At 41.6% G+C, this 27,244-nt stretch overlaps 1 protein-coding gene across 3 annotated transcripts in view; it reads left to right on the forward strand.

Annotated features, from left to right (window-relative positions):
- epha3 (eph receptor A3) overlaps positions 1 to 27,244 on the forward strand; it is a 559,788-nt gene that overhangs the window by 70,578 nt on the left and 461,966 nt on the right. For 2 of the 3 annotated variants that reach the window (XM_072445114.1, XM_072445111.1), the window contains exons 7-15: positions 3,430 to 3,592; positions 7,851 to 7,956; positions 8,305 to 8,369; positions 9,597 to 9,722; positions 12,666 to 12,851; positions 17,042 to 17,103; positions 20,714 to 20,923; positions 22,560 to 22,709; positions 22,803 to 22,996. In XM_072445114.1, the coding sequence (XP_072301215.1) occupies positions 3,430 to 3,592; positions 7,851 to 7,956; positions 8,305 to 8,369; positions 9,597 to 9,722; positions 12,666 to 12,851; positions 17,042 to 17,103; positions 20,714 to 20,923; positions 22,560 to 22,709; positions 22,803 to 22,996 (1,262 nt within the window). The remainder of the gene's footprint in view (positions 1 to 3,429; positions 3,593 to 7,850; positions 7,957 to 8,304; positions 8,370 to 9,596; positions 9,723 to 12,665; positions 12,852 to 17,041; positions 17,104 to 20,713; positions 20,924 to 22,559; positions 22,710 to 22,802; positions 22,997 to 27,244) is intronic. The other variant, XM_072445110.1, reaches the window with a different exon arrangement.

Genomic DNA, 27,244 nt, shown 5'->3' on the forward strand with positions numbered 1-27,244 from the left:
AGTCATTTCCTTTGACCAAAGATGTGCACAATTCTTTGTCACGATCACTACATTTGACTCAAAACATTTGACTTTCTCTCAAAATCTGTGAGAAATACTACATTTTAACTGGTACTTAAATACTTTGACTTAAGTAGATATTGTAGTGTGTGTTGTTTTTGTTGTTGCCCCTGTTACTGTATCTGTACTTTTACTTCCACCGCTGTGTACTGCCCACTGGAGATATGACTAGGATTCAGGTCAGATCTGTAGAAAGGCTCCATCTTATTCTCTGGATCAGGATTCAGTCTGAGAACTTCAGGCTTCAGGCTTCAGGCTTCAGGCTTCTGGCTTCTGGCTTCTGGCTTCTGGCTTCTGGCTTCTGGCTTCAGGCTTCAGGCTTCAGGCTTCAGGCTTCTGGCTTCTGGCTTCAGGCTTCAGGCTTCAGGCTTCAGGCTTCAGGCTTCAGGCTTCTGGCTTCTGGCTTCTGGCTTCTGGCTTCAGGCTTCAGGCTTCAGGCTTCTGGCTTCTGGCTTCTGGCTTCAGGCTTCAGGCTTCAGGCTTCAGGCTTCAGGCTGCAGGCTGCAGGCTTCAGGCTGCAGGCTTCAGGCTTCAGGCTTCAGGCTTCAGGCTTCAGGCTTCTGGCTTCTGGCTTCAGGCTTCAGGCTTCAGGCTTCTGGCTTCAGGCTTCAGGCTTCAGGCTTCAGGCTTCAGGCTTCTGGCTTCTGGCTTCAGGCTTCAGGCTTCAGGCTTCTGGCTTCTGGCTTCTGGCTTCAGGCTTCAGGCTTCTGGCTTCAGGCTTCAGGCTTCAGGCTTCAGGCTTCAGGCTTCAGGCTTCAGGCTTCAGGCTTCAGGCTTCAGGCTTCTGGCTTCTGGCTTCAGGCTTCAGGCTTCAGGCTTCAGGCTTCAGGCTTCAGGCTTCAGGCTTCTGGCTTCTGGCTTCTGGCTTCAGGCTTCTGGCTTCTGGCTTCAGGCTTCAGGCTTTAGACACGCCTAAGGAACTTCAACCCTTTGAGTATAGAACGTTGTGTCTGAGGTCTGGTGGTCTGTCTTTTGGAGGACAGGCTTTAGATCATAGGCCTGTGATACACTAGAAGATAAAATGTTTTGGATATGTTTTTATTGAATTTTCACGATTCCACCCAAAAGAGTCCACCACTCTGACTCAACACCAGCTCAGACTAAACTTCTTTGGAAAACGCTGGATTTCTGGACTCATTCTCGGAAATTCCCAACCAGAAGCCTCCACTCCACTTCCACAACACTCCACCGCGATAACTCACTTCTCCTAAGTGCACTTTCAGCAAATAGAATTTGTGGGAATTCACTGTTGTAATTATTTTTGCCTGTTCTATCTCTGGAATCTCCCGAGCTTCAAATGCCGGCGTGTTTAGACTTTGAAGATGGAAGTTACCGACATGGTATGATTCTGCTGTACATAACATCGGTGTAATTTGGACCGGCTTTGTTTGGATTGTCAAAGCAGGACGTGGAGCAAATTAAGCTGCAACTGTAGAGCAGAGGTTCTCAAAGCGAGGTGCAGGTACAGCACTGGTGGTATGCAGACTCTCACTTCTGCTCAGGAGTCGGATGATTCAACATTTTACTGTCATTATCATAGAAAACAATTACATTTAGTTAGAGCATTTGCACTGCAGGAGTTTAGCTGGATTCTAACTGGATTTAACCTATTTTTGTACTGATTTAACTTGGTTTTGTTCTTGGTTGGTTCAAGTTCAGTCCAGAATTCTGACTTTTTCCAACCTTTTTGACTCTTGTGATTATGTCTTTTTTGTTGTTCTTGCTCATCTCGTGTTTAGCTGCAAGTTAGACAAGGTTTAGATCTATTTTACACCTCTTTTAGTTCTGGTTTAAGCCTAGTTAAGCCTAAATATAGTTCTGCACTTGCACGTACACTAGTGGGACTGAGGTGGGATATAAACATGTAGCCCTACGATAAGAACCAGGAGCACGACCCAAACCAAGTGTCTCTGGACTGGGCTTATCCCAGATCCAGGTGTGAACGCGGCCTTAGTCCTTTGTTAGTTTGGACTGGGTTTACTCGGCTTTAGCCTTTCACACTCTGGGTCTATATAAGATCATGCTACAGTCCGGTCCGCACCTGTGTCTGATTTGGAGGATCACTTCTGTCCCGAGTCCTGAGCAGTGACAGGCTCGGAGTGGATTTACTGTGGTCCCAAAGCAGTCCTGTTGTATCAGTTACCTCCGCTTTCCCTCCCCGTTCGACGCGCTCTTTCTTTTTCAGTCTTTCGTTCTCTCTCACACACATGTTGCAGAAGCTTAGCGCTCCATAAAACAGATCCGTGGCCGCTTTTCGGTGTGTGATTTCTGCTGGACAAAGCGCGTGTGTATGTGTGATGTTGTCTGTACCAATAAGTCCCTTCCAATAACTCTATATTCCATGAATTAGAACTGGGGCGGTGTCTGTGAGTTCTGGATGTGTTTCTAGGAGCTTGGCTGTGCTCAAGGAGATCGCTCTGAAGCACAGACAGTTTTCCACAACTTATCAAATCTGTTGTACCACTCAATTATTTCAAAGTACATTGTGTAAAAGTTTACCGCCAATTTTTGTTTCATAAAATGGAAAATGTGCTTTTTGCGTTCTGAATCATTTGTACCATTTTCCATTTTCTAAATTCTGGCAATAAAATGTTATTCTTGAAAGGAAAACTACAAACTACTCACTTTTTACTGTACAACAAATTGGGCATGTGGAAAAATAGGTTCCTTCTTTGCCTGGAATGTTCCACAGTATGGCATTCAACTTATCTATGTTGCATTTAGTCAGTTAATGTTCCACAGTATGGCATTAAACTTATCTATATTGCGTTTAGTCAGTGAAAGGTGTTTTATTCACTCAAAAACACCTTTAAAAACATGAATGAGCTCACCTTTCCACAGATCTGACCTTTCATTTAACCCCTGAGAGCTGCTTGCTTTTCTCCATGGAGATAGATACGTTTAATGTGGAATACTGTGGAATATTAGAGACAAAGCAATAACATATCTGTGCAGAAAAGTACGTGGCAGACCCTCAACCCGAAAATGTTACAGTTTTCAATTTGCATTATTATTTTTGTCTCCTCCCCAAAAGCGCTCCTTTTGTCTTTTCCTTTAGATTCATTGTTATGTCCTCTTTTTAAAGTATTAAATCCCGCTCTCTTGTCTTTCCGCCTCTGTTTTTCTTCCCTCCACTTCTGCAACATCTGGAAACAATGAGCCGACTCTGGATCCTCCTGTTGTTTTATCCGAGCGCACCAGGAGTAGAGCCGTAGTAAAACCGTGCACCCGCATAACTCTCCACGTTAGTAAAAAACGCCCAAGTGTCGGGGGAATATTTGTGTGTTTGCTTTAGATTTGTACCTCGTGCCGTGTTTCCTGTATAAAAGCAAACACGGCGTTGTAACCGTGCGCCTGTGTGTGTGGCAGGAGGAGCAGGAGACCAGTTACACCATCCTCCGAGCCCGCGGCTGCAACGTGACGCTGAGCGGGCTGAAGCCTGGCACGGCCTATCTCCTGCAGATCAGAGCGCGGACGGCGGCGGGATACGGAGCCAGCAGCGCCACCTTCCAGTTCGAGACCAGCCCCGACTGTAAGCGCCGCACGCAACCGTCGTCCTTGGTAGAGGTGGTGGACTGAGGCTCGAGCTGAAAAGAGGTTTCTAAAGTTGTCAGGCGAACTGTCACAATAAGACGGTTTTGAAAAGTGAAATATTTACGGCGAATGTTAAGATGGGGAAATTTCATTGGTGCAACGCAGGTAGATACAGAGGTAGATACAGAAGAACAGATCACTTATAGGAAGTCTGAAAAACACTTTCAGTAGAAGATCTCCTATAAATAAATAAAAACTCCCATAGACAAATAAATAAATAAATAAATAAAAACATAAATACCATTGCATGTGATCATGACAGTAATTGCACATGAATATGTGTCACGACAGCACATGGATTGCACATGAATTTCACAGTAATTGCACATGAATTTCACAGTAATTGCACATGAATTCCAACAGTAATTGCACATATGACAGAATTGCACATCAGTATTAGGTTAGGTCAGTATTGCGAGTGTTCAGTACTAACAGTTTTTGTTATAAAGTCTGACAGCAGCAGGAAGGAAAGACCTACGGAACCTTTCCTTCACACATCGAGGGTGGATCAGTCTCTCACTGAAGCTGCTCTCCAGAGCGGAGAGAGTGTCCTGCAGGGGGTGACACTCATGGTCCAGCATAGATGTGAATCTAGCCAGGACCCTCATGTCCCCCACCTCCTGCACCGAGTCCAGAGCACAGCCCAGGACGGAGCTGGACTTCTTGATGACTCTGTCCAGCCTCTTCCTCTCCCTCTCTGTGGGAGAGGAAGATGATGTGGAAACGGCTTTGGACTTGTCACAGTCAGGGCCGGCCCAGCCTATAAGCGAACTAAGCAGCCGCGTAGGGCCCGAGGCGTTAATAGGGCCCCCAATCTGGCAACCCGTCTTATGCGAAGTGCAAGCGCAGCGTGCGCCACTAGTGTAGTAGCGCTGCTGGCGCGGCAGCGCACACAGCCGAAAAACGAAAGAAGAAACTTCTTGACGATGTAAAGAAACTGCAAACTCAACAACACTCTCCAGGTATTGAACTTCTCTTACAAAGAGACGGTTAATGCTGCTGTTTGAAACAACACGAATCTGTCACGTTAGTTCGCTCAGGCTGGAGGCGACGAGAGCTCTGCCCCGCGCACAATATGTGTGAATGAAAGATAATAAGCTTAACATTTACACCAGCCCGGTCGTGTTAGCTGCAGGTGAGGCCGGTGAGGGGCGTCTATGCCCCGGGTCACTAAGAGGCGGAGATCCGGTCCGGACGAGCGCCGTCTCGTCCAGAACCTCTGACGTGAGACTTTGGAGTGAACAGTGTGCGGCCCCTGTCCCGGGCCCCTGTGCCGGGCCCCTGTCCCGAGCCCCTGTCCCGGGCCCCTGTGCAGCCTCAGTTAGAGATGAGCGGGTTTGAGTGTGAGATCAATCGTGACTCGTGATGTCTGTTTTACTTTGACTTCTTAACGTGCAATGAGAGGAACGTAAAGGTTTATGCGTGTAAGGTCCATCAGCCAATCACATCGCAGCATTGTTTCATGCAGGAGTCCAGTGTGTGATGTTCTGATCAGAACAAACATTTATATTGTAATTCACTTTTAATAGAGCAATAAAACATTTACATTTATTTAAAAAGCATCATTAGACTATTTGTTATAAATTATAATAAATTGATAGTGAAAAATAACCAGACATATTATAATTACGTCTGTTATAGAATAATACTATATATTTTTATATAAAAGTGGCAAAGTTGCAGAAACGCAGTCTCTTCACTATAGCGAGGTTTGGACCTTCACTTCTCGTTCTGTTCATTCTCTGGGAATAACATGTTTGCACTGTTTTATCAGTGTTAATTGTTCATCAAGCAATGCTTATGCCATTTGTTTAATTTAATATAACTTGTTTTGTCACTTTGGCAAGAAGGAACAGTTGGGAGCTGTAAAAGATAAATTAGTAAGGATAACTATTACTTTTACATTTTCAGTTAAAATGAATCAATTTGACCATAATTATTTTCATAGCCAATATTGTATTGAGTAATTAAGTACACTAATGTATTAATAACTGGCTTTAGTCATTTTCTCCTGGCACAGTTTCATCACATCATCATTTTATAGCATTACAACCAACATTTGACTCTTACTTTAGCCGGCTGGACCACATTAAAATGCACCAGAAGACCCAAAAAAGGTCTGAAAATCTCTGGGGGAGGGCCCCCAGACCCCCCCCCCCTGTTCATTCATTTAAACTGCTAATGTGGCTGTCGACCCTTAACGCCCACAAATACGCCCAAAAACATATCTGGGACGTGTGTTATTTGTACAGGGAGTAGAGGTGATGTCAGCGGAATACCAAGTTGCATTGTGGGATTTAAGTTAGCAATATTTGAGCTTGTGAGGTGTTGAGAATAAACTAACTGGCAAACAAATGCCCTGGAGTTTTGGTGCGCTTTGTTTGCGTTGAAGAAAGTTCCCATATGTGAATTGTTCACTGACAATGGCAATAAAACTGATTCTGATGACGTGGTGAGGGGCCCCCAAAAATGTTTTCGCTTAGGGCCCCCTGAAGGCTTGGGCCGGCCCTGGTCACAGTACAAAGGTTTCAAACAAAGGCCTGATACCAATTTTGATAGATCATATTAAAACAATAAAAGACAAAAGAACTGTCTATAATACTACCATGAGGGCTTTTAATAGTTCAGAAATAAGTCAAAATAATTCCTAAACCATTAAAGGTGTGATTTGTCTGGTTTTGAGTAATAGTATCCATGATGAGTATTGATTTTTTGACAACGCTACATTAAAATCACGACTATACATAATAACCCTACAATCTCATATGAGTAAAGCCTTTTTATAATGAACGGTATATTATATAAGATATGATAGTAAAACATAATCTGGCATGTTTAGCACTTGCTCAATGACACACTTTTAGCAGTTAGTTGGTATTTATAATTTGCCATGTTAATTATTAGACCATCTTCAGCTCAAATATTTACTACACACACAAAAAAAAGGGAATATGCAATTAAAAACAGAACATAAGTCGCTTAATGTTTATTGTGCAGTGACTGACAGGCCCCTGTTTTTGTACCGCTCATGTCGTTTTATCTTTTCTTTTTCAATGGTGATGTTGACTGCTTACATACATTGTTGTCATTTTCTGTGTTAAATCACGTGACCCCCTGTCCCACGGGAGACAATACACCTTAACTTATTTAATTGCTCCATGAATACAAATGTGCGCACAATTCATAGCCAGTTCAGCCCAAAAATAGGATCGTTTTTCTCCGACAGTAATTTAAAAAGCTGCTGATCTTGTTCTTGTGACAGGCCTAAAGCTGTGAGACGTGAAGACAGTGACAGAGCTATATCTGTCCGTCTGAACACTGACAGTAAATCACTCTCACATGATGTCACTACGGCCGCTTTAGAGTCACGCGTTTGTCAAACAAGATGCTGGAAAACCCCGAGAGAACCTGCAATATCCCACGACCTTCTTGGCCACAGATGCATATTACTGAATCCGTTGCCCATTCATTTTCCGCCACAGGATGAAGTTGTTTGACACAAATCGTCATTTTCTCATCAGCGCTCGTGACATTCTGACATTGAAAACATTTGATGGCTACATTTGTGCTCCGTGAACCGTACTTGCTTTTTATCCATATTATTTTACCCTTCGCCAATGTCCTTATTTAGTTAAAGTGTTTTTAATTGCATGTACAATATTATCAGAGTGTTGACATGCCTCGCAAAAAATGCAACGTGCAGTTTAGATTGGGAGCGTTTTCATGGGAATCGAGCTTTTTTGTTTATTTTTGAGGATAAATCATGGCCATTTTAAGTATTATAGTTTCACATGAGCTTGTAACTGTGTTATAAGGGTGTCTCCTCATCTTTGGCTTCATATTGATTGAAAAAAAAAGTCAGATATACATTTTTCAACAGTAAAACGTATAAAAAATCAGCTGCTTGTTACAGTTAATGTCTCTACGTTCTGCAGTTTTGAATTGGGTTATTTTCTGATCAATATTGGCAGTTTAATGAACAAATTGCTAAATAATGCAATACTTATGCTAATACTGTATGTAGTCTACTACTAAATCCACCCAAAAAAGTTATTTAAATGTAACATGAATTGCAGTTTCTATAACATCTGTATAATTTGACCTATAGTCACATAAACATAGTTGTGTTGGTAATAAAAAGCCATAATATGCTGTATATTCAGGAACATTAACATCTTTTGCCTCTTGTTTTTCAGCTGCCTTCTCTATTTCCGGTGAGAACAGCCAAGTGGTTCTGATCGCCGTTTCCTCCGCCGTGGCCATCATCCTGCTGACGGTGCTGCTGTACGTTTTGATTGGCAGGTCTGTCCACCAATCACACGCCTCCTTTCACCCTGCCCTCACGTTCTCATGCGCTAAGCAACTTTCCAGCGCTTCCACTTACCTGCCACGCTGCCAAAATGTCTATGTCTTCATTTCCTTTCTGTTATTTTAGTAAAAGACGCGCGTAGGTGGGCGTGTGCATATTTGTGTGTGGCTGGAGTTGGCAGTCCCGAGCTCTCGAATTATAAAACTCACTCATCCGCTTTTGGCGTAAAGAAATTGGGATTACAGTCACAGATTAAGCTTCCGTCCTCTGCCCTCGGGTGAAGCCCTGTTTATCCACCTTGTGCCACTTCTTGTGACCCTGTTCCTTTTTTGGTTTTCCAGGTTCTGTTGCCGCAGCAAATCAAAACATCCCGATGAAAAACGACTCCAGTTTGGCAATGGACACTGTAAGTTGAAGCGCCGCGAGCTTTATTCTGGCTACGTATTCCGTCTACGAAAGCAGAAACACAACCATGCAGATGGATTAAGCGTAGTTAAGATGTTGAAATTTGTCTTCATTTAGGGGCGCCATTTTGAAGAAGTTGTGTTTTTTTCCCATGATGCATTGGATCACATGAGAAGACAGTGTGCAGGCTGAGATCAGGCCATGAAAGCGGTTTCTCGGTCCGTTGCAAACAAATCTATTGGGCTTTAAAATAGCTCCAAACCAGTTACAGTTAATTAGAGACTTTCCTGTACAAATCCTTTCAAATTAGTCTTTCTGTGCCATTCGTATAAAATGTCATCATTCCAAGTGGGTCGTTTGTTGAATTTCTGTGCAATAAAAATACACTAGGGCTGTTACTATATCAAATTGTTATGAAAAGAAAGACAGAAGCAACTGGAATACTTCATTTTCCTTAATTGCCTTGTGTTACTATTCTTCAAATATGTGGCCAGCTTTATGAAATCAAACTTTATGAATAATAAAGTTAAGTTTCTGTGACATAAACAACCTGATTTACATTGAAGTTTACTTTTTTAAATCAAAGTTTGCATTAAAATGAAATAAATAAATAAATAGATTCTGTTTCTAAAATATGTATGCAATCACTATACTGCAATTATTTTAGATCTCATAAAACCTGGCACAATTGTTGATCAGCCAAATATCTTGACATCTCTAAAATATACTAAATACTAAATCAAACATTGTGTCCATATTGTAACTCAGCATTGTATAAATAAAAGCTACTTTCTCCAGTGCAGTAAAACAGCCAAAGGGTCAAGATCCAGTTTAAAATTGACATCAAACTTCCTGACCTTGCTCTGCTTTTATTACCGCACAATGTAATTTATTGAGTATAGCGCCACCTTTAGCCCTGGCCTCTGCATTGATCCCAGAACTCCCATGTGGACCAACACCGGAGTTTGGATGGGTCAAACTCAAAAGCTTTCCTCTCCCAACAGGGACTAATAAACTGAAACTTTACAACTTTGTTTATGAAGATTTAGTGTCTCGCACAACTTTCTGTTATTACTTGTAATGCGTGTGGGGCTCGCGCTCACAAATCAGGCTTACAGTCAGAATTATCTTAAACCGTGTGCTCTGACATGGCCATGCATCACGTTGTGTTTGTTCAGAGTGATGAAGTGCTCAGACTCTCTCTTTCTCTCTCTCGCTGACGTTGCAGTGCGTCTCCCCGGGATACGCACCTACGTGGACCCACACACGTATGAAGACCCCGGACAGGCCGTTCACGAGTTTGCGAAGGAGCTGGACGCGTCGTGCATTTCCATTGACAAAGTTGTAGGAGCAGGTGAGAAGGATGGATATCGGTGCTGTGACTCTCACGTAAAGCCAGATTTGTTTTTAAGCCCTGGATAATCTTCTGCACGACACCAACTTAATGTCTTCTTTTGTGAGCGTTTCTCGTGCCCTGTCTTGCAGCCCATTTACTCACGATCGAGTAAAAAAACAACCTGAGTAATCTAAAATCTGTCTGCACTCTTTTACCTTCTACATTGGGGATGGTGTTGTGGTCTTTCAGTTCTCTAAAGGTTTTTGTACACATGTAACAACAAGCAAACATTGTCATATGTCACATAACGACTCTAAAAGGTGTTCAGAGTAGGGCCGTGCCAATGCAAGTCATGTTTTTTTTCCCTTTGAACGCATCAAAATGAATTAACGCATCTATAAATTTGACCCTCCTCCCCTCCAGTTCGTTTGTACGCTGAGCAATGTCCCGTTTCTATTAAATGAGTCTTAGTTAATGCCATATATTACCACGAGAACCGCAGCGCTTCATGTGAGCTAAACATGGTAAGAACTCCGACTCCGGCACAGCAGTCGCAGTCCGAGCGAGGAGTGCGTCTGAGTTTATTCATGTTTCTGCGTAAATCCTGGTTAACATCCATTGTTTTCCGCTTATCTAGGTCTGGGTCTGAGCAAGGAGGTCCAGACTTCCCCCTTTTTGCACACACTTTAAAGATCCAAAAGCCCCAAATGCCTCTTTTTCACAGTGTAGTGTGAAATATGAAAGAGACGGGGGAATGACATGCAGCAAATGAGATAGATTGAGAGATATAGAGATAGAGAGAGAGGGTGAAAGAGAGACACACAGACAGACAGACGAGAGATATCCACAATATCCTTACTATCCATAATATCCATAATATCCCTACTATCCATAATTACAGTTAAGGTCTGTTCCTCCCCCTGGTCTTAGTGCTACTGCCTCTAACCTTCACCATCCTGTGCATACATATATAACCATATCATTTCACACTGCATTTACACTGGGGACGTCTAGCATTAATCTCAATTTGCTTTAAACAAACATTCCATATGCGGGCACCGTTTGCACGTTTACACCTCCCCTTCACGTTTCAACTCGTTCATGGGCTATTTGAATGGAAAACACACACACACAGGCGGGCCAATGTAAAGCTATAGTGCTGCACACCGGCATCTTCAGTGCAGCGGGCCAGTGTGTGCCATATAAGTCCCAGCTGGAAGTGAGAACACATTAAATGCCTCAGCATGGAGCCCTTCCTCCTCGTGATGAGGGCCAGTGCCTTTCGTTTCTCTGTGAGATGCTTCATTGCCATCTTTCCAGTCTTCCCCCCTTCGTTCCCATCCAAACTTTTCCAAATTGGCCCGACTGTCTTGAATTAGCTGTAACATTAGCGGCTGCAGCACTTTCCAGCCACGACGGTGTGCATGTGTTGTTGATCTAGAGATGTGTGAGACTCGCAAAGTTTAGATGACACCCGACCCTTAGAAGCATATTGGTTTAACTAGCTTCAAAAGTAGGTTTGGTATAGTTTGGAGAGCAGCACTGTGACAAAGACACCCACAAAATGCGTTCACAAACAATAGGATTCTCCCTAAATCCAAAAATCCTTGGTGGTCCAGACCAAACAAAGATGGTCACCGGCGAGGATAAAGAAGTAGGAAGTGGAAAAGTTGGTTTTACAATAATGGCACCACAACTGAAATATGTCTCACACGCCACACAATTTCTATTTTTTTATATTCTAACATTTATAAGCAGCAGTTTCATATAGAGAGAATCATCAATAGAATCTTACTGTGAGAATATCTTGTCTTATCTTATTCTGTTTACTAAATGTCATGCCATAATTGTTGTTAATTTATAATGTCACTGTCTTTTTAACTGAATATTTATCTTTAACATTAATTGTTGCATCAATTCCAATGTGAATGTTTCTATAAAATAAAAACAACAATGGTTTATGTCATGATTTCTTGCCGTGGATCAGTTTCTTGGCATAAAACAGTCAGTAGCTCGTTATCAGTAGCAGGTCAGACATTGAAAAATAAGGCTAAGATTAAAGTGGTGTTTCTGACCCAGTGCGTGGAAGAGCTATTGTTTTTGGCTGCTAATGATATTCTATTGCATGAATCATTAAATAGACTGATCGCTTTGCCTCTGCAACGTTTAATACAGTTTAGTAAGTCGTTTTGAATTGCCAAAACAATATTTAACCTTTAGGACTCACTGGGATTTAGTTTTGAACATCTTTGCACGTTTGGTCAAGCAGAGAAATCCAAATTGTGACTTGTTCGGATAATGATACCATGGCTTTAGTCACCAGTCTGCCGTCATTATACTTCATGTGCGTATAAGTCGCATGAGTGTGTACAAGCTGTCTAAATATAACGCAATGTCGCATTTCCCTGGCCGTCCTGAACTCACTCCCCATCTGTCTTCGTTAGCGTGCTCGTTCCAGACTTTGATCTTCCTACGCATGTTGATTGTGCGCTAAAAGACACAAAACACACTGGCCTCTGCTCACACGGGTTAAACTTCAAAAAGTCTCCCCCCCCCCCAATCAAAGCGTCTCCCAGCGAGAGAGAGAGTCGCTCGGCCTGGCTCAAGTGTCCGCTGCAATGTCACAAAAAAGGTCACAAAAAAGGTGTGCGTTTGGAAGTAGCAATTGCAACTGTCCGCACTTCTGAACTTGGATTGCTGCACTGCCTGGCGATGCCCGCTATGATGTCATCCGCAGTATTTAGATGTATTCACGAGCCAGCGCAGCCCAGTCTTTGTCACGTGTGTTTTATAAAACTGCAATACACTTTCAAATAGAATAGGGTAATGTAGTATTTCCTGATGCATATTTACACGGCTTTTGCAAACACGGGAAAACTCTAAGATGTCTCTGATAACGGCTGGCAGGGACGTTTTTGCCTCTTTTTGCATTCTAACCGTACTTTAATGACTGTGTCGCAGGAGAGTTCGGGGAGGTTTGCAGCGGCCGTCTGAAGCTCCTCAATAAGAAGGAGATCTGTGTGGCTATCAAGACCCTGAAAGGAGGATACACGGACAAGCAGAGGCGGGACTTCCTGGCCGAGGCGTCGATCATGGGACAGTTTGACCATCCCAACATCATCCGACTGGAGGGAGTGGTCACCCGCAGTAAGTGCATGCGACATGTGGGGTAGCTTCTTGTTCTTTACGGACCCCCACAGGAAATCATGCCCCTGGTTTTCTATAAACTACCTGACATAAATTAGCCCCAATTAAAACTGTTTTTGAACCCTGTGCGGTATTTACCTGTAGTCGGCGTCTGCTGTCTGATTTACTCTAACGACATGTGAGCTCTGCACAGAGGAACATCAGATTTGACATCTCGCCTATAGATGCTTGGGGGCAAAAATAAGGAGGAGTATAGCTGTTGTTTGAAGATATTGCTTGACGATGAGTAGATTGAGCGTTTGTTGCGTCTTGACAATTCTCGTCACCGTAACAAACCCAGAATGGTTGAGCTGCCTGAAAAGAAGGTTAAATCTTTCCCTTTTTGCTGTACCTTACCATGAGTTTGATAGCTTCCTTTTATCAAATGGTTGACAAAAGGGAATTTTAAGGTTTAAGGGGTGCATAATGTGCTAATTTGCTTTCTATTATACCAGTCATTGACGTGGAGTATCAATATTTCAATCAAGTGGGCTTAAACCTGGACTAGACAGGACAAACCCTGGACTGTGTGGGGCCGAACTACATCAGGACCAAACCAGGCTCAAACCCGGACCCAATCAGTGAACGCACCATTCTTTTCATCTCGATAAGTAATCTGCCACTTATGCTGTAAATGGCGTAATTGGATTTGGCACAGATTCCATGCACCATATGCACCATATGCACCATATGCACCATATGCACCATATGCACCATATGCACCATATGCACCATATGCACCATATGCACCATATGCACCATATGCACCATATGCACCATATGCACCATATGGGCAGCGACAGAGAGACTTTTTATAACCGTATTTAAAGAAAGAAGCCTGCGCCAGCATCTGATTTTCATTAGCAGCTTTAATCCAGCAGCTTCGGACAATCCTTTTTTACCAATCTCACATTTCCAACCATCACTGACAAACAACCATAACGTGTGCGATACTGGTGTGAAAGAACCCGGAGATTTATTGAGCCAGGGTGGTGTAAATCTGCAGATCAATGCGCTCTGATCAAAGCCTGTGTCCAAAGCAGCATAAATCCATAAATCCATATCTGTGCTGCGCTCCCCTCCGGGCCTCTTTATGCGATCATTAGCACTCACACAAGCACTGGAGAGAAGGAAGGACGACTGAAAACGGCGAATAATGAGAGTGAACTTGGTGAAAACAGGACGAGCCCCGTTCTGTCCTCGGGCTCCGGGCTCGTTAGGTGCTTCTGACACTCACAAGTTTAAACACAGAGACAATACCTGAGGTGCTACAGAATATTCAGTAATCCTGCACTTTATTTTAGTTTCCTCTGTTCTGCTTTTCATCATCTGCATTGCATAAGGCGAGGTGTGCAAAAAAAGCAGGGCCTTATAACTGCAGTATTGCGTGTACTGCAGATTAAAGGTGCACTTTTGAACTTTTCTGGTGGAGGGTCTGGCACCTTCTTGGCTCTGTGGAGATTGTATTGTTTTGCCTGGAATTACGGCAACGGAATTATTGTAAAGGTGAGAGAGCTGTGCAGTGTGGTGGGACACGCTGCGTAATTCATTAATTCAGCTTTGCAGATATTGTTTTTTTATCAACCAGAGATAGCAACTGTTCATAACATTCCACAAGCCAAAAGGCCAGAAGCCAGAAAAGTAATATTTATTTGATCATGATTTGAAAGTAAATCAAGCGGTAATGAAAAAGTGGCACATTTTCTAAATAAGTGGGACCCTTATTTATTTATTTAAATTAGAATAGTGCATATTAATCAATGTGTCAGCAGCAGCTTCAACATAAATGTCAGACTTAGCACAAATAGTTATAATCCATCCGTTGTCCTGAGGCAAGTAAAAACACATAACTTAATATTTGGATATACATATATAACAACAGTCGAAGGTCGAAAAACTATTGAAAAAGCCCAAGCATTATGCCTAAAATCATCCATGCCAGCCTGCAGGAAAGTTCCACAGCATGGCATTTTACGCATCCATCCTGCAAGTTAATAACGTTACAGAAATGACAAATCCACTGAATGTGAAGTGTTGCACATTTCAGTTGTCTATTGAATATTTGCATAACATCTTTAAATACCCTCTACACTAATCTGCTCTGCTTCAGATGGGAAACTAAACCCAATCCAGTCTTGCACACAACAGAAAAGGTTTTTATAAAGTTTCCAGTTTCATGTTCCCTGTGCACGAGCACGAGCACGAGCTGGCAGGTACAGTGGGCATTCCCCTTGTTTTTGTAATATATCATAGAGCAGTATTTAGCCTGTGCAAACATCCAGAGTGAGGCTCAGCGCACAAACACAGAGCTGTGTAAAGACTGATAAATGCAGGCCATAGTTTCAGGATGTCGATTTGACACGCTCGCCGTCACACACACACACACACACACACTCTCTCTCTCACTGCTACAGGGTGATTTATTAAGCTGCTCCTCTTAATTCTTAATAATACTGGGACTTTCACAGACCATTTACTTCACTGCTACTTTTGGCTGATCCTCCACTACTGCACATTACGCACACTCATACACAGATGCATGTATTCTGCTCCTCACACTGGATGAATCGGTTCTGGGCTGTTCTGTGGCTGACAGTGTGAGGAGACATGGAGCAGGGTTAGAAAGGAGAGGAGGACAGGAGGACAGGAGGACACGTCCCTGTCTCTGCGGGTCACCGACAAGATCAATCAGCAAATTTGACAATCAGAGCCAGGGGTTTGAGTGAAGAGGTCATAGTTTTGGATTATGGTATATAAGCAAGTATAATTAAGCTTTTTGATGCAGATTTGGTTGAAGCTGTTCAATCCACATTTTTGGACTGGTTCATTTCATGTTTGTGAGAAATTTAAACCACTAAAGCAGCTGGTTTTGTAATTCAGGTGCTACATAGACTCTTCTACAATTCAGATATTTGTTGAAATTAGAGTTAATGTAATCAATATTTGTGACCTCATCTGGGTTAGTCGTTGTTTACTAGTGTAGACATTGTATAAGCCTATTTCAAATCTGGTTTGGCCCTAGTTTAGACCAAAAATAGTTCTGTTTTAGACATGGATTTGCTGTGGCGATACTCAGAAGTTTGAGAACCACTAATTTAGGTTTGTACACTAAAACCAAGGTTAAATTTACTTAAGAGGTTCCAATGTATATTTAAAAATTCAGTTCAAAAAGCCCAGTGTGTTGTATAAAATGTTTTGTTCTCTACCAAGATTACCATTCATTCATTCATCACCAAGAAATGAGGCAGAGAAAGAGTGTGAAAAGGAATGGGAGCGACCGATTAAAACTGGCATTCACTGTATTCATAATCAGTGAGCAAATTGTTTATTTTTGAGCCTTACACCTCATTAAACCAGGCAATCTGAGCTAATGTGGCAAGGTGGATTCAATAATTAGTTCTTGCCAGAAGGAACGTGCAACATGCAGGTACAGGATCAATCCAGGCACAAGGGCAACACAACAATCTAACGCTAGTCTTTTCTTGACATTTGTATCTGGAAGAGCATAAATTACGAGTCCTGTTCATTTTCTGCAGCTAAAGTCCAGAGCTCATGACTTGAGAAGAGCCGGTTTAAAAGAGAGCAGCAGGTAGGAGTTGTGTCCGTGCATTAATCAGCATAAAACGGAGCGGGTCATGTGGTTAGTGGCTGTTGAAGAGAGAATCAGGGAGTACAAAGCCATCTGGGACACAAACACGTCCTGACACCGGCACTGCCCCTTTAACAGTCTCTGATTTAAAGGTTCTCGTCCCTTTTCCCTCCGCAGTCATAAACCCCGCGCTGGCCCTGGTCTGATCATACACAGATGATAGCACGCAGCGCGGATTTACAAGCTGCTCTTCCATCGAAATAAAGATGTCACGTTCTGACGGCTGACCCGCTGGGGCCCTAAAACTGTGCGAATGTGTGTGTGTGTGTGTGTGTGAGAGAAAGTGTCTGCTTTAAGTCAAGCCACAGCCCGCCGCTCCACTGTCACAACTGTGTCGTTATCACAGTATAAATCGGAAGGCAATCGGTGGTGGAGATGGGGCGGCGGCTGCAGATACGGTCGGGTGGAGACAGAAGTATTCACAGTTCTGTCTGGATGTGTGAGAAACAGCGGGGATATGAAGTAGCAGGCAGTGACTCTCTCTCCTCTCTTTCTCTCGCAGGTAAACCGGTCATGATCGTCACTGAATACATGGAGAACGGGTCCCTCGACAGCTTCCTGAGAGTAAGTCCAGGCAATGAAAGACACGGCAGAGGAGGCAGAACATGGAGCCTTACAAAGTGAAACAGAATGCGTTGTTGTCGGAGTTTTGTAAGAAGTCAATGTTGTTGCTCAAAGGTGGGATGTGTATGTTTTTTTTTCTGGGAGGGGGATTGCCACATGCTTTTCTCATGATAAGGCCATTGCTCTGTGGGGAATGTTTCACAGTTTGGCTTTAAAGGTGCCATAACATGCTTTTTTCACGTTTTGTAGTCTATCCTAAGTGTATAATTGATAATAATAAGGGTTGTGCAACACCCTTAACATAATAGTTCAGAAATATCACCCAGAACTTGGACCCCCTCACCAACCCGGAAATGCAGACGGCTTGGTTTAATGATGACGCGTGCTTGCCCTTATGATGCGGTCTTGCCCCACCCCCCGTCAGTTTGGAGATTGGAGGAAAGGAGATAGTCAGTAATATAGCTAAACACTGCGGGAATCAATCAAAAAAACACTCTGGGTACATATATGAAGCACAAATAGCAATGTAAGAAGGTTAAAAGCTCTGAAAAGTCGATTTTGCATGTTTTGGGACTTTTAAACGTTTCAGTGGTGGAGGATTGTACTTTGGTAAAACGTCAGGGTACTTTGTCGGTGTAATCCCTCATTCGTCCAGGCGTGTTCCATAGTAGAAAAAGCTTCAGTTGTTTCATCTGAACTCAGTTTGAAAAAATAGACGTTTCGACTCTCATCCAAGAGTCATTGTCAATAAAAGAATTTAGATCGAGAACTCCGATATTAATACTGTTCTGTGGTAAGACCCGCCCATTGGGCGGAGCCTTCCTGAAGTAGAAAGAGTTGTTTGTTTCAACAGAAACTCCCCCTTGTATCTACCGAGCTAGCCTATTCAGACTTTTAATGGGCTATTAGAATCCTCTTTGTCTTTGTGAGACCCTGGCTCAACCACCCTGATTAGCATCTAAATGTCCTGGTCCTCTACCTTTCCAGGGGTTCAGTAACCCATTATAAATAACAGGAAGATTAAACCTTAGCCCTCCATTTCTGTTTAAAGAAGGTCTTTCTTTTTTAACAAAAATAGCTTCCTTGACTCCTCTTTCAAACCATCTTTTCTCCCTGCTTAAAACCTTCACCTCACCATCTTCAAACGAGTGATTAGAGGCTTCAAGATGGAGATGCACGGCGCTCTGTGGTCCTGAACTAGTATTTCTTCTGTGCTGATAAAGCCTCTTGTGTAGAGGCTGTTTCGTCTCACCTATGTAACGTTCTTTACAACTTTCTTCACTGCATTGGATCGAATAAACTACATTGCTCTGTTTTTGAGTCGGCAACTTGTCCTTTGGGTGAACCAGTTTTTGTCTTAAAGTGTTTCCTGGTTTAAAATAAACAGGGACTTCGTGTTGTCTAAAAATTCTCTGCAGTTTTTCCGACAGGCCAGACACATAAGGTACTTTATTTAAGTACTTTTTACTGTGGATCCTTTTTTATTTTTGAGAGCAGGTATCTGTACATTTTTGAAGGGCCGACAAGTAAAAAGGACTTTGTATTTGCTGGAGTTGTTTTTTAGCATGTTTCTGGTGACGTTTTGCCCGATAATTCTCTATCAAGATCACCTCATTTCATTCTTCAATATAATGGAAAATCAGATCTTTTTACTCTATAATAACATGTACTTCAATACTTATAGTAGTTATTTAAATGTGATACTTTTACTTGCTTGTGTATCTGCACTTTTACTGAAGAAACAAAACTGATTACTTCTTCCACCACTGTCTTGTTATGCATTCTTCATTTACAGGTGTTTTTGTTGCTCAAAATACATTGAAAAACATGGAAATAGAGAAGTTAACTGACTAATGGTTTGTATCTCCTAATATAGTCAAGGTGACACATTATATTTAACGTTTAACATTATATTAACAAAATACACAAAGGTATCAAATCAATGTAATGAGAAAAGTTGCACTCAGATTCAAACAGTTTTGAATAATAATAAAAATGCATCCGTCTGTTTAAAAAGTGAATGCTATTTAAGGGACATTTAAATTTAAATGAGTTATACATGTGTTTGCTTTGGTCTAAAGATACTGTGTCACATTCATGCACCACGTGGCTTATATTGTGCTCAAATTCTTTCAAACGACAAAAGCTGCGTCGCATTTACAGCACGTCTGGATCCCTAAAACCCATTTAAGCCCTGCGCATTTGATTCTTACCATGCACCAGACTCCAGAAGAGAAATGGACCTTCGTTTGTGAAATTATTCTAAGCTTCGCCGCCAAACCACAACACTGGCACGAAGCTCGCGAAACCCATGTCTGTTTTCGTCCTTTTTTTCTGTGTCTGCGAAGTATCCAGACACATCGGGGACGGGCAGCAGTTTGTCTTGATGTCTCCCCAAAAAGCTCTGCTCTTTATCACAACAGCCCCGTGTCACTTGTGGGGAACACACACATCCAGGCCCATGCAAATTGAGTGTAGGTTTTGTGGCCTTTGTATATACGAGTCTTTGAAACGAGGAAGCCAGGTGGTCCGGCCACTAATTGCTCCAGACGAAATGGAACACAGGTTGGTTTTCAGAGCTCGAAAAAAACACACACCCCTAATTTTCCCTCCAGTGCGACCTGACATTTGACCAGCGCCCAGCCGTTTGGGAAGAAATGCCTCGGACGGGAATGGGAGAGGAATGGACAGTGTTGTTTATAAGTGCTGTTTCATGGAGTGGACTGAAGGGTTAAGCTCTGTCAAACTCTGACAAACACAGGAGACAGTGACGCGTTTGAAATGTAAAAATCACATTAGGTGTAGTTAGGAAATGAAACGAATGGAGCTTGAGGTGAGTTGCTTGTAGTTTGTACTGCGGTAGGAGCAACTGGTTGTAGTTAGCAAGAATGTAGTGTTCAGGCTTATGTCCTTTATTTTAGCCTCTTAAATGTGTTTGTTTTTATGGACCAGTGTTTTATTGCTTTTATCCAAATGTTTTTATTGATTTTATTGGTAATACAGATTGCACTTCATTTGATGCTACTTCAAAGAAAGAAAGAAAGACACAAAGAAAGGTCTTGATTTGATATTTTTTTATTTTATTTTGAAACATAAAATAAAAATTGTATAGTATGGACAGTATTGAACAAAAATGGTCAAATTGTCTAAAAAACAACTATCTATAACAATTAGACATGAGACGGTCTCAGTTAAAATGTGATTAGTGCTTTAAATATAAACTTGAAATGGATTTATTGGTATCGAGCGGTGTTGATGATGCGATTTGACATTTCATAAATTTACTTTTGAATGTTTTTGTTCACATAGATTTTGCCTGATTCTCAAAACAAAAACATTTAAGTAGAAAATTGCTTCTTTCCTCTCTTTATACATGTAATCTACACTGCAGGTTCTGGTATTTCACAGTATAATGTCGTTAAAGAATGAAATGCAGAATGTCAAAGGTGCCTCGTGAAGGGTAATGAAAATAACGCTCGTACTAATGCACAGAGACACCAGATTATGCAGATTATCAGAAAGGTCAGACCCTTCCATAATGTATATTTTACATTAAACCATGACGTTAAAGTGCTCTTTCTTTCTCTTTCTTCCTTGTTTATTTGCACAGAAGCACGATGCACAGTTCACAGGCATCCAGCTGGTGGGCATGCTGCGTGGGATCGCCTCAGGGATGAAGTACCTGTCAGACATGGGTTATGTGCACAGAGACCTGGCGGCTCGAAACATCCTGGTCAACAGTAACCTGGTGTGTAAAGTGTCCGACTTCGGCCTGTCCAGAGTCTTAGAGGACGACCCTGAGGCGGCCTACACCACCAGGGTGAGTGGGACCAAAACTCTAACTCTTATCAAACTACAATTAAATAAAGATACATTAAAATGGTATTAAAGTTTTAGCTACAAAAAATAAGGCAGAATTTGTATGCCAGCTATCGGTTTGTGTGTTTTTTTCAATTTACTGAGATATTAAATAAGATTGAAAATCCTATCTAGGACTTTCACAATTTTTTCAGAAAATATAGACAATAAACAATATAATAGGAACTTGTAAATATAACTAACACAATAACTAAATTCATTCTAAATGTATAATATTAAAAACGTAAACTGCAATAGTAAATCTCAGAATGAAAGTGGTTTGTTTGTATCAGTGAGTCACACAAGTCAACTGTCTACGGCTTAACTCTTATCTTTAATTAACCACAAGAAATATTGACCCAAAAACTATTGGTCTCTCTATTATTTATTGAGCAATGAGTCGCTATAGTAATAATCTTGACGGGCTTAATCCCCCTGTACATTTGTTTGTATTGAATAAACCAACAAAATGGAGCAAGAAACATGCCAGTTCCAGATTTATTCGTCCCAAATATGTATCATTGTGGCCGTTTTTACTGATGAAATCCCTTATTGATATATGAAAACATTACATGATAAATATTTTGTACAGCTACGGACAAATTTCAACAAGTATATCTCTAATACATATATATTTTTACAAACCATGTCTTATAAGTATGTTCTCTGCCTCTCTACACTTCCGCAACACAACAATCAAATTAAACAATGAAATTCAATCACCAAATGTATCACTTCTACCACAAAACTGAAGAAGTACACATCCAACAACAAAGAAATTGTAGTTTTCTATTACTAGTTACAAACGTTACTTACTAATATCACATTTTACGACATAGAAACCATATGATCTTGATTATGTTTCAGTGTGCCAGCTCATATTCTTGTGTGTGGTCATTCTCATCATGCTCTCCTGTGGTTTGGGCCGAGCGCGCAGCCCCTTCAAACACAGTGCAATTTTCTGGCTGAGAATTGCTTGTCAAATAAACAGCCAGCGTTCCATTTGCCTTTCTCCCAGAAATACATAATCTAAAATAGTAGGGAGGAATAATAAACTCTGCCACTCTATTGGAGTAACTGACAACGCTCGGCACATGCACTAATTCCCAGCCACACTTTGTTTTCCATGTGTCTACTTACTATGCAAATGGACTTCTTGACAATGGAGCATTCGTCCAACAGCAACACGAGTGGAGCAGTCATTTATCATGTGTTTTATTGTTAATGGTGAAATTCCCAAGTTGTGCATGAATTTAATACGTGGAATCGGGCAGCAATTATCGTTGAAAGATTTCTATCGGGTTACAATTGTATAATGGCAGAACAATCCCAAATGAACACATAAAACATGAATTACTGACACCATTTCCAGATGTTAAGATTTTAAGAGAAGAGAATCACCTTAAAGTCAAGAATTCAAGTTGGTTTTAACGGCGTGCTCAAAGAAAACGATATAAATGGTGACAATTATTGGCTAGTAAGAGTATTGGCTTTGGATAAAAGTCAGTGCCTGGCTTCTTCTCCTCGACATCTAACATTGCACTGGCGTGACAGAAATTCTGTGATCCATTTTCCTCACGTTATCTGCTACGTTTCAGGGAGGAAAAATCCCAATTCGATGGACAGCTCCAGAAGCCATCGCGTACAGAAAGTTTACATCAGCCAGCGACGCCTGGAGTTACGGCATCGTTCTCTGGGAGGTGATGTCATATGGAGAGCGACCATATTGGGAAATGTCCAATCAGGATGTAAGTGAAGCCTGTAACAACACAGCGACAAAAAAAAATCACTTCCAAATGTGCGCTGGCTTTAATTTGTATTGTTTGCTTTGGAATGCGCAGGTAATAAAAGCGGTAGACGAGGGGTACCGCCTGCCGCCGCCCATGGACTGCCCGGCGACCCTGTACCAGCTCATGTTGGACTGTTGGCAGAAGGAGAGGAATAACAGACCCAAGTTCGAACAGATCGTCAGCATCCTGGACAAACTAATCCGCAATCCCGGGACGCTCAAAATCACAGCCAACACCACTTCCAGGTAGGCCTTTTCTAAGTAGTTCCTCACGTTTTGTATAGTGGGAAATGGGCGCCTGCGATTACCGTTTTGAGCACGGCCTCAACGAGAACCAGCCCCGCCACTCGCACCACACTGCGCAGTACTTTTCCTCCGTTAACCAAATGTAGTAGCTGGATCCGTTTAAAGCTCCGAGGAAGTCGAAACCAACATTTGCTCCGTGTACATCATCTGGTGTGGGTTTTTTTTTTGCCGCTCAAAGCTTTTGAAACACATTTGGTAGCACTACAGCACGCGCAGTCACAGCAGCGAGAGTTTTCCGATGATTACTGCAGGGACAATAACAAGTCGAGTGTTGAGAGCGGGAATGGAAAGGCGGGACCTTTGCGCTAAAGTGTACTTCCTGTTTTGAATTAGATTTTGATACAAACAGTGCTTTCCTGGTTCCTGTTCAGACCTATGTGAACATTTTTATTACCTTTAAACTAAAGGAACAGAGACTTGTGTAAGGCTCATTCTTCTTTCTGATTGGACACCATTTTATAACATTAAACACTACATCATGTCCAATGTTTTTGACTAAATCAGTATTATACATATCGTCAGTAAAAGCTATATTTGATTTGAACATATACCTGGTGTTTGGGGACACGTGACATTTTAAATCGTAATACCATGGTTCCTTTAAACCTATGTGTAGTCAAGTACAATGCATTTTTAATATCACTTGTACTTTTCTTCAGTTTCCCTTATCCCCATGTTTTAGTTTAAGATTAAGGTTAAGGTAAATATACGCTTTATGGTCCCGTAGAAGCTTTTATGATGTGTGTCTTGGGATAAATGAACGTATTATGCCTCTAAGCTCATAATCTCTTTTGCATCACTGAATGTACATCACATGCTCGTATCCTCCTGATGCACCTGAAGTTTGTTTCATTTATTCATTTTGGTACTTTATGTTGCACTGTTCTTCTTAGCTGGTGCCCTACGTCCCCCATGGGAGTGTGGGACAACCTCTTGAGCCAATAAAGTATTGTCAGTCCTGGTTAGGGAGGGGTTTGCCGGCTCTGGGCTTCAGGCAGGCGGCTGTGGTATTATGGAGACGTCAAAGCTCATAACATTGACTAATGATTTCTTAAGAAAGTGGAAATGGGTCCCTTGGAGTTTGCATGTAATTTTCCTGATTGGCTTTTAACACTGGGCGAGCACAGGCTGGCGACACAGGCGAGGTGGTGATTTATTGCCCTGTGTGTGTGTGTGTTATTGTGTGTAAGTGTGTGTGTAACAGTGTGTGTGTAAGTGTGTGTGAGGTGGCACAAGGAGGGGAGCAGCTGCACTCGACTCCACACACCTCGTTTGTCTCAGGGCTGTCCCGTGCGGCTAATGGAACTCCCCCTCCTCCTTTACCAGTGCGGGAGCTGGAGTTTTGTGCATGAGCTTCACTGTGTTGGATTGGAGAAGGATTGGGGACAGTGCACCAAGGTCGTCCATATTGAAGGGGTCATTGTCTTTGTCTGAAATATTGTACAATATATTCAGCATATTGTATTTTAGTTTTGTAATAATTAGAAATCTTGCCCCCCAACACCTTGGCTCAGAATGAACTTGCTACGATTCAATGAGAAATCTACAAATTAATATATTTAATTCAAAGGCAATTGAATTCACTTAAGTTACCTTCAAATAATGTTATAGGAAATTGAACTGATTTCATTATTAATAGCAGTAAATTTGTATTTCCTTAGTTTTCTACAACAGGAATAAACATGACTGTTCTAAAACATTGAACACAATAAAACACATTGTTCAGACAGAAGAGGCGTCTTGCGTGCACCAATGAAGTGTCACTCTGCATTCATACTTTGGACAAAGTCCATGTGTATCTTTGCCAATATTGCAAAGCAACATGTAACGAGAGGAATTAGTTCAATAATTACATTTTTGGAGCTCTTTTCAATACCCTTCAGCCATCAAAGAAATTCTCCACAATTACTAAGACAAAGACCAGCACGAGAAAATGACTCTATTCAAACGAAGCCAAGGTTTTCAAATTAAATGCAGCCAAAACAGAACAAGGAAAAAGGCCTCTAAGAGAAATATGTTTACACCAGTTTGCCAAATGAGGATATTTTCATGTTTAAATAAAGGTTAAGTCTAAAGCTCTGGTGCACAGGCCTGCACACGGCCTCTTGAGTTCAGACAGTCCCACGCTTGACTGGGATCAAATTAAAATGTCACTCTTCAATCAGTTCGGCTTGACAAAATCCCATCAGACCACCTGAGGAGGGCATTGATTAACGCTACATTTATCCGTCATATCCAACAGATGCCAACTTCTACTAATCATCATTTTAATTTGAACAGTTAGCGCGCACTGGCACATCTGCAGCATCAGAATGTCCTGTGCTCTTCACGTTTGGGGACCAGCAAATTACAGTCCCCTTTGTTTGCATGATTGTTTAATATAATACTCACTTGACGATGACATTTCCTGAAAAAGAAAAACATCCTGAAGGCGTAATTGGTTCTCGTTGGTGTGATTTTTTTAATATTTTTAAATCTATTAGAGAAAATAACAAGGTTTGAATTCAGTCAGTTCAACGCAGAGTAACATTGCGATACAGATCATAGCATTAACTAATCCAGAAGTGACCTGAGCATTTCACCAACAGTTAAAGTCCAGCCGGTACAACTCAGAAATGTATAAAGTGTATCTGTAGATATTCAATGGCAAAATAAAACGTGTCTACAAGGCGACTGGATGTTTGCTGGATTCCTGCTGCACAGATGCAACTGTTCAGGATGCGCTCATCTCCGGTGCGCTACTAAAACTAGACACTGTCCAGCTGTGGGGAAGATGAGGTCAGATAAATGAAAGAAATAGAACAAAAACGATGCAGGGAAAGGTATAAAAAAAAGAAAGTGCATTAGTATCTTTCCCCGTCCTGTCAGATTGTCTTGATTCTGTCTGAATTCCACTGGTGTCTTCTGCTTTATCTCACTGCGATCATGTGCTCTCCCGCGCTGCATTGAGACGTTGCTGAAGCGGTAAGAACAAAAGAAGCCGAGAGTGGTAAAGGGAAGTGAAACAAGGTCATTTGTAGTTTACCTCTCGAAGGAGCCGGGAGGAGAGAAGCGGCGTGAAGAATAGATGAAGAAAGAGATCAATACCAAAGCTAGGAAAAAGAAGCAAAATCAGACATTGTGGAATCGTCTTTCCTTTTGGCTTTCCCCCTCTGACATTAGCACTGCGAAGCATCGGTTTGAATATTGAGTTTGGAACGATTGCACTCGATAATAACACTACATGACTGGAGCAAAACTACCTTTCTCATCTTACAAATATGTTTTAGGTTTAGGGCTGTCACTGTCACTAATTAGTCCTTTAGTAGTGAACTATAGACATTCCGATTAGTCGATGTGTCAAACTATTCTTTTTATTGTATATTGGGACTTTTAAAAACACACTATCAATCAAATAAAGGTTGAAATATGGAGATAGAAGAGTTCTAGATAGAGAATATTTATGAATACAGTATTTTTTTAAACATTTTTTATCGTCAACTTGTCTCGATAATTTGTATTTCTCACATCGACCTAAATCCAACCAAAAGTTAACATAGTTTGCATATTTTGTTCCCATTAAAACCCAAGCTGATGTTTGGTTACAATTATATATATATTAAAAAGAGTGGGAACAGACTTGAAAGGCACAATTTTGGCAAGAATGTTATTATTAATCTTTAAAATGATCAGTTTTGCTCACATTAATAATATCAGTTGATTTACACACTTCCTTTTGCACTAGCGCGACTCCCTTCCTCTTTCCTACAGACCGGGCTCTCCAGGGGGTCCTGAGCATTTTGACAGGCCTCTTATCTGGCAGGAAAAGACTCAATCATTAAAAAACAGCCACTACACAACTTCAGATGCACAAATGCACTTCCTTTCCCTCGGTTTTGTCTTTGTCGCTGTTTGAGATCATGATCAATGGTCTTTCTTCTTTTTGTCAGCTTTGTGTTTTGGAAACGCTGTGGTTGTCTGTATGGTAAATGTATCCTATAGAGCGCTAATCTGATAATATCACGTTATATTGAAGGGCCAGATTTAAATAATAGTTCCCTGTCTTTTGTGTATGTTCTTCTGTGATTGTTTAATATAAAACTCAGTTGACGACGACAATTTATTTTTATTTTTTGTCCTTTGTCATGGTCATTTGTGGCATTGTCATGTTTCCATTTTAATTATGTTCAGACTTTGTGGCTCCTTTAC

The sequence above is a fragment of the Eucyclogobius newberryi genome, unplaced genomic scaffold, assembly GCF_026437365.1.
Source record: "Eucyclogobius newberryi isolate DKJ021-1_F unplaced genomic scaffold, fEucNew1.0.hap1 SCAF_14, whole genome shotgun sequence".
NCBI classification, from domain to species: domain Eukaryota; kingdom Metazoa; phylum Chordata; class Actinopteri; order Gobiiformes; family Gobiidae; genus Eucyclogobius; species Eucyclogobius newberryi.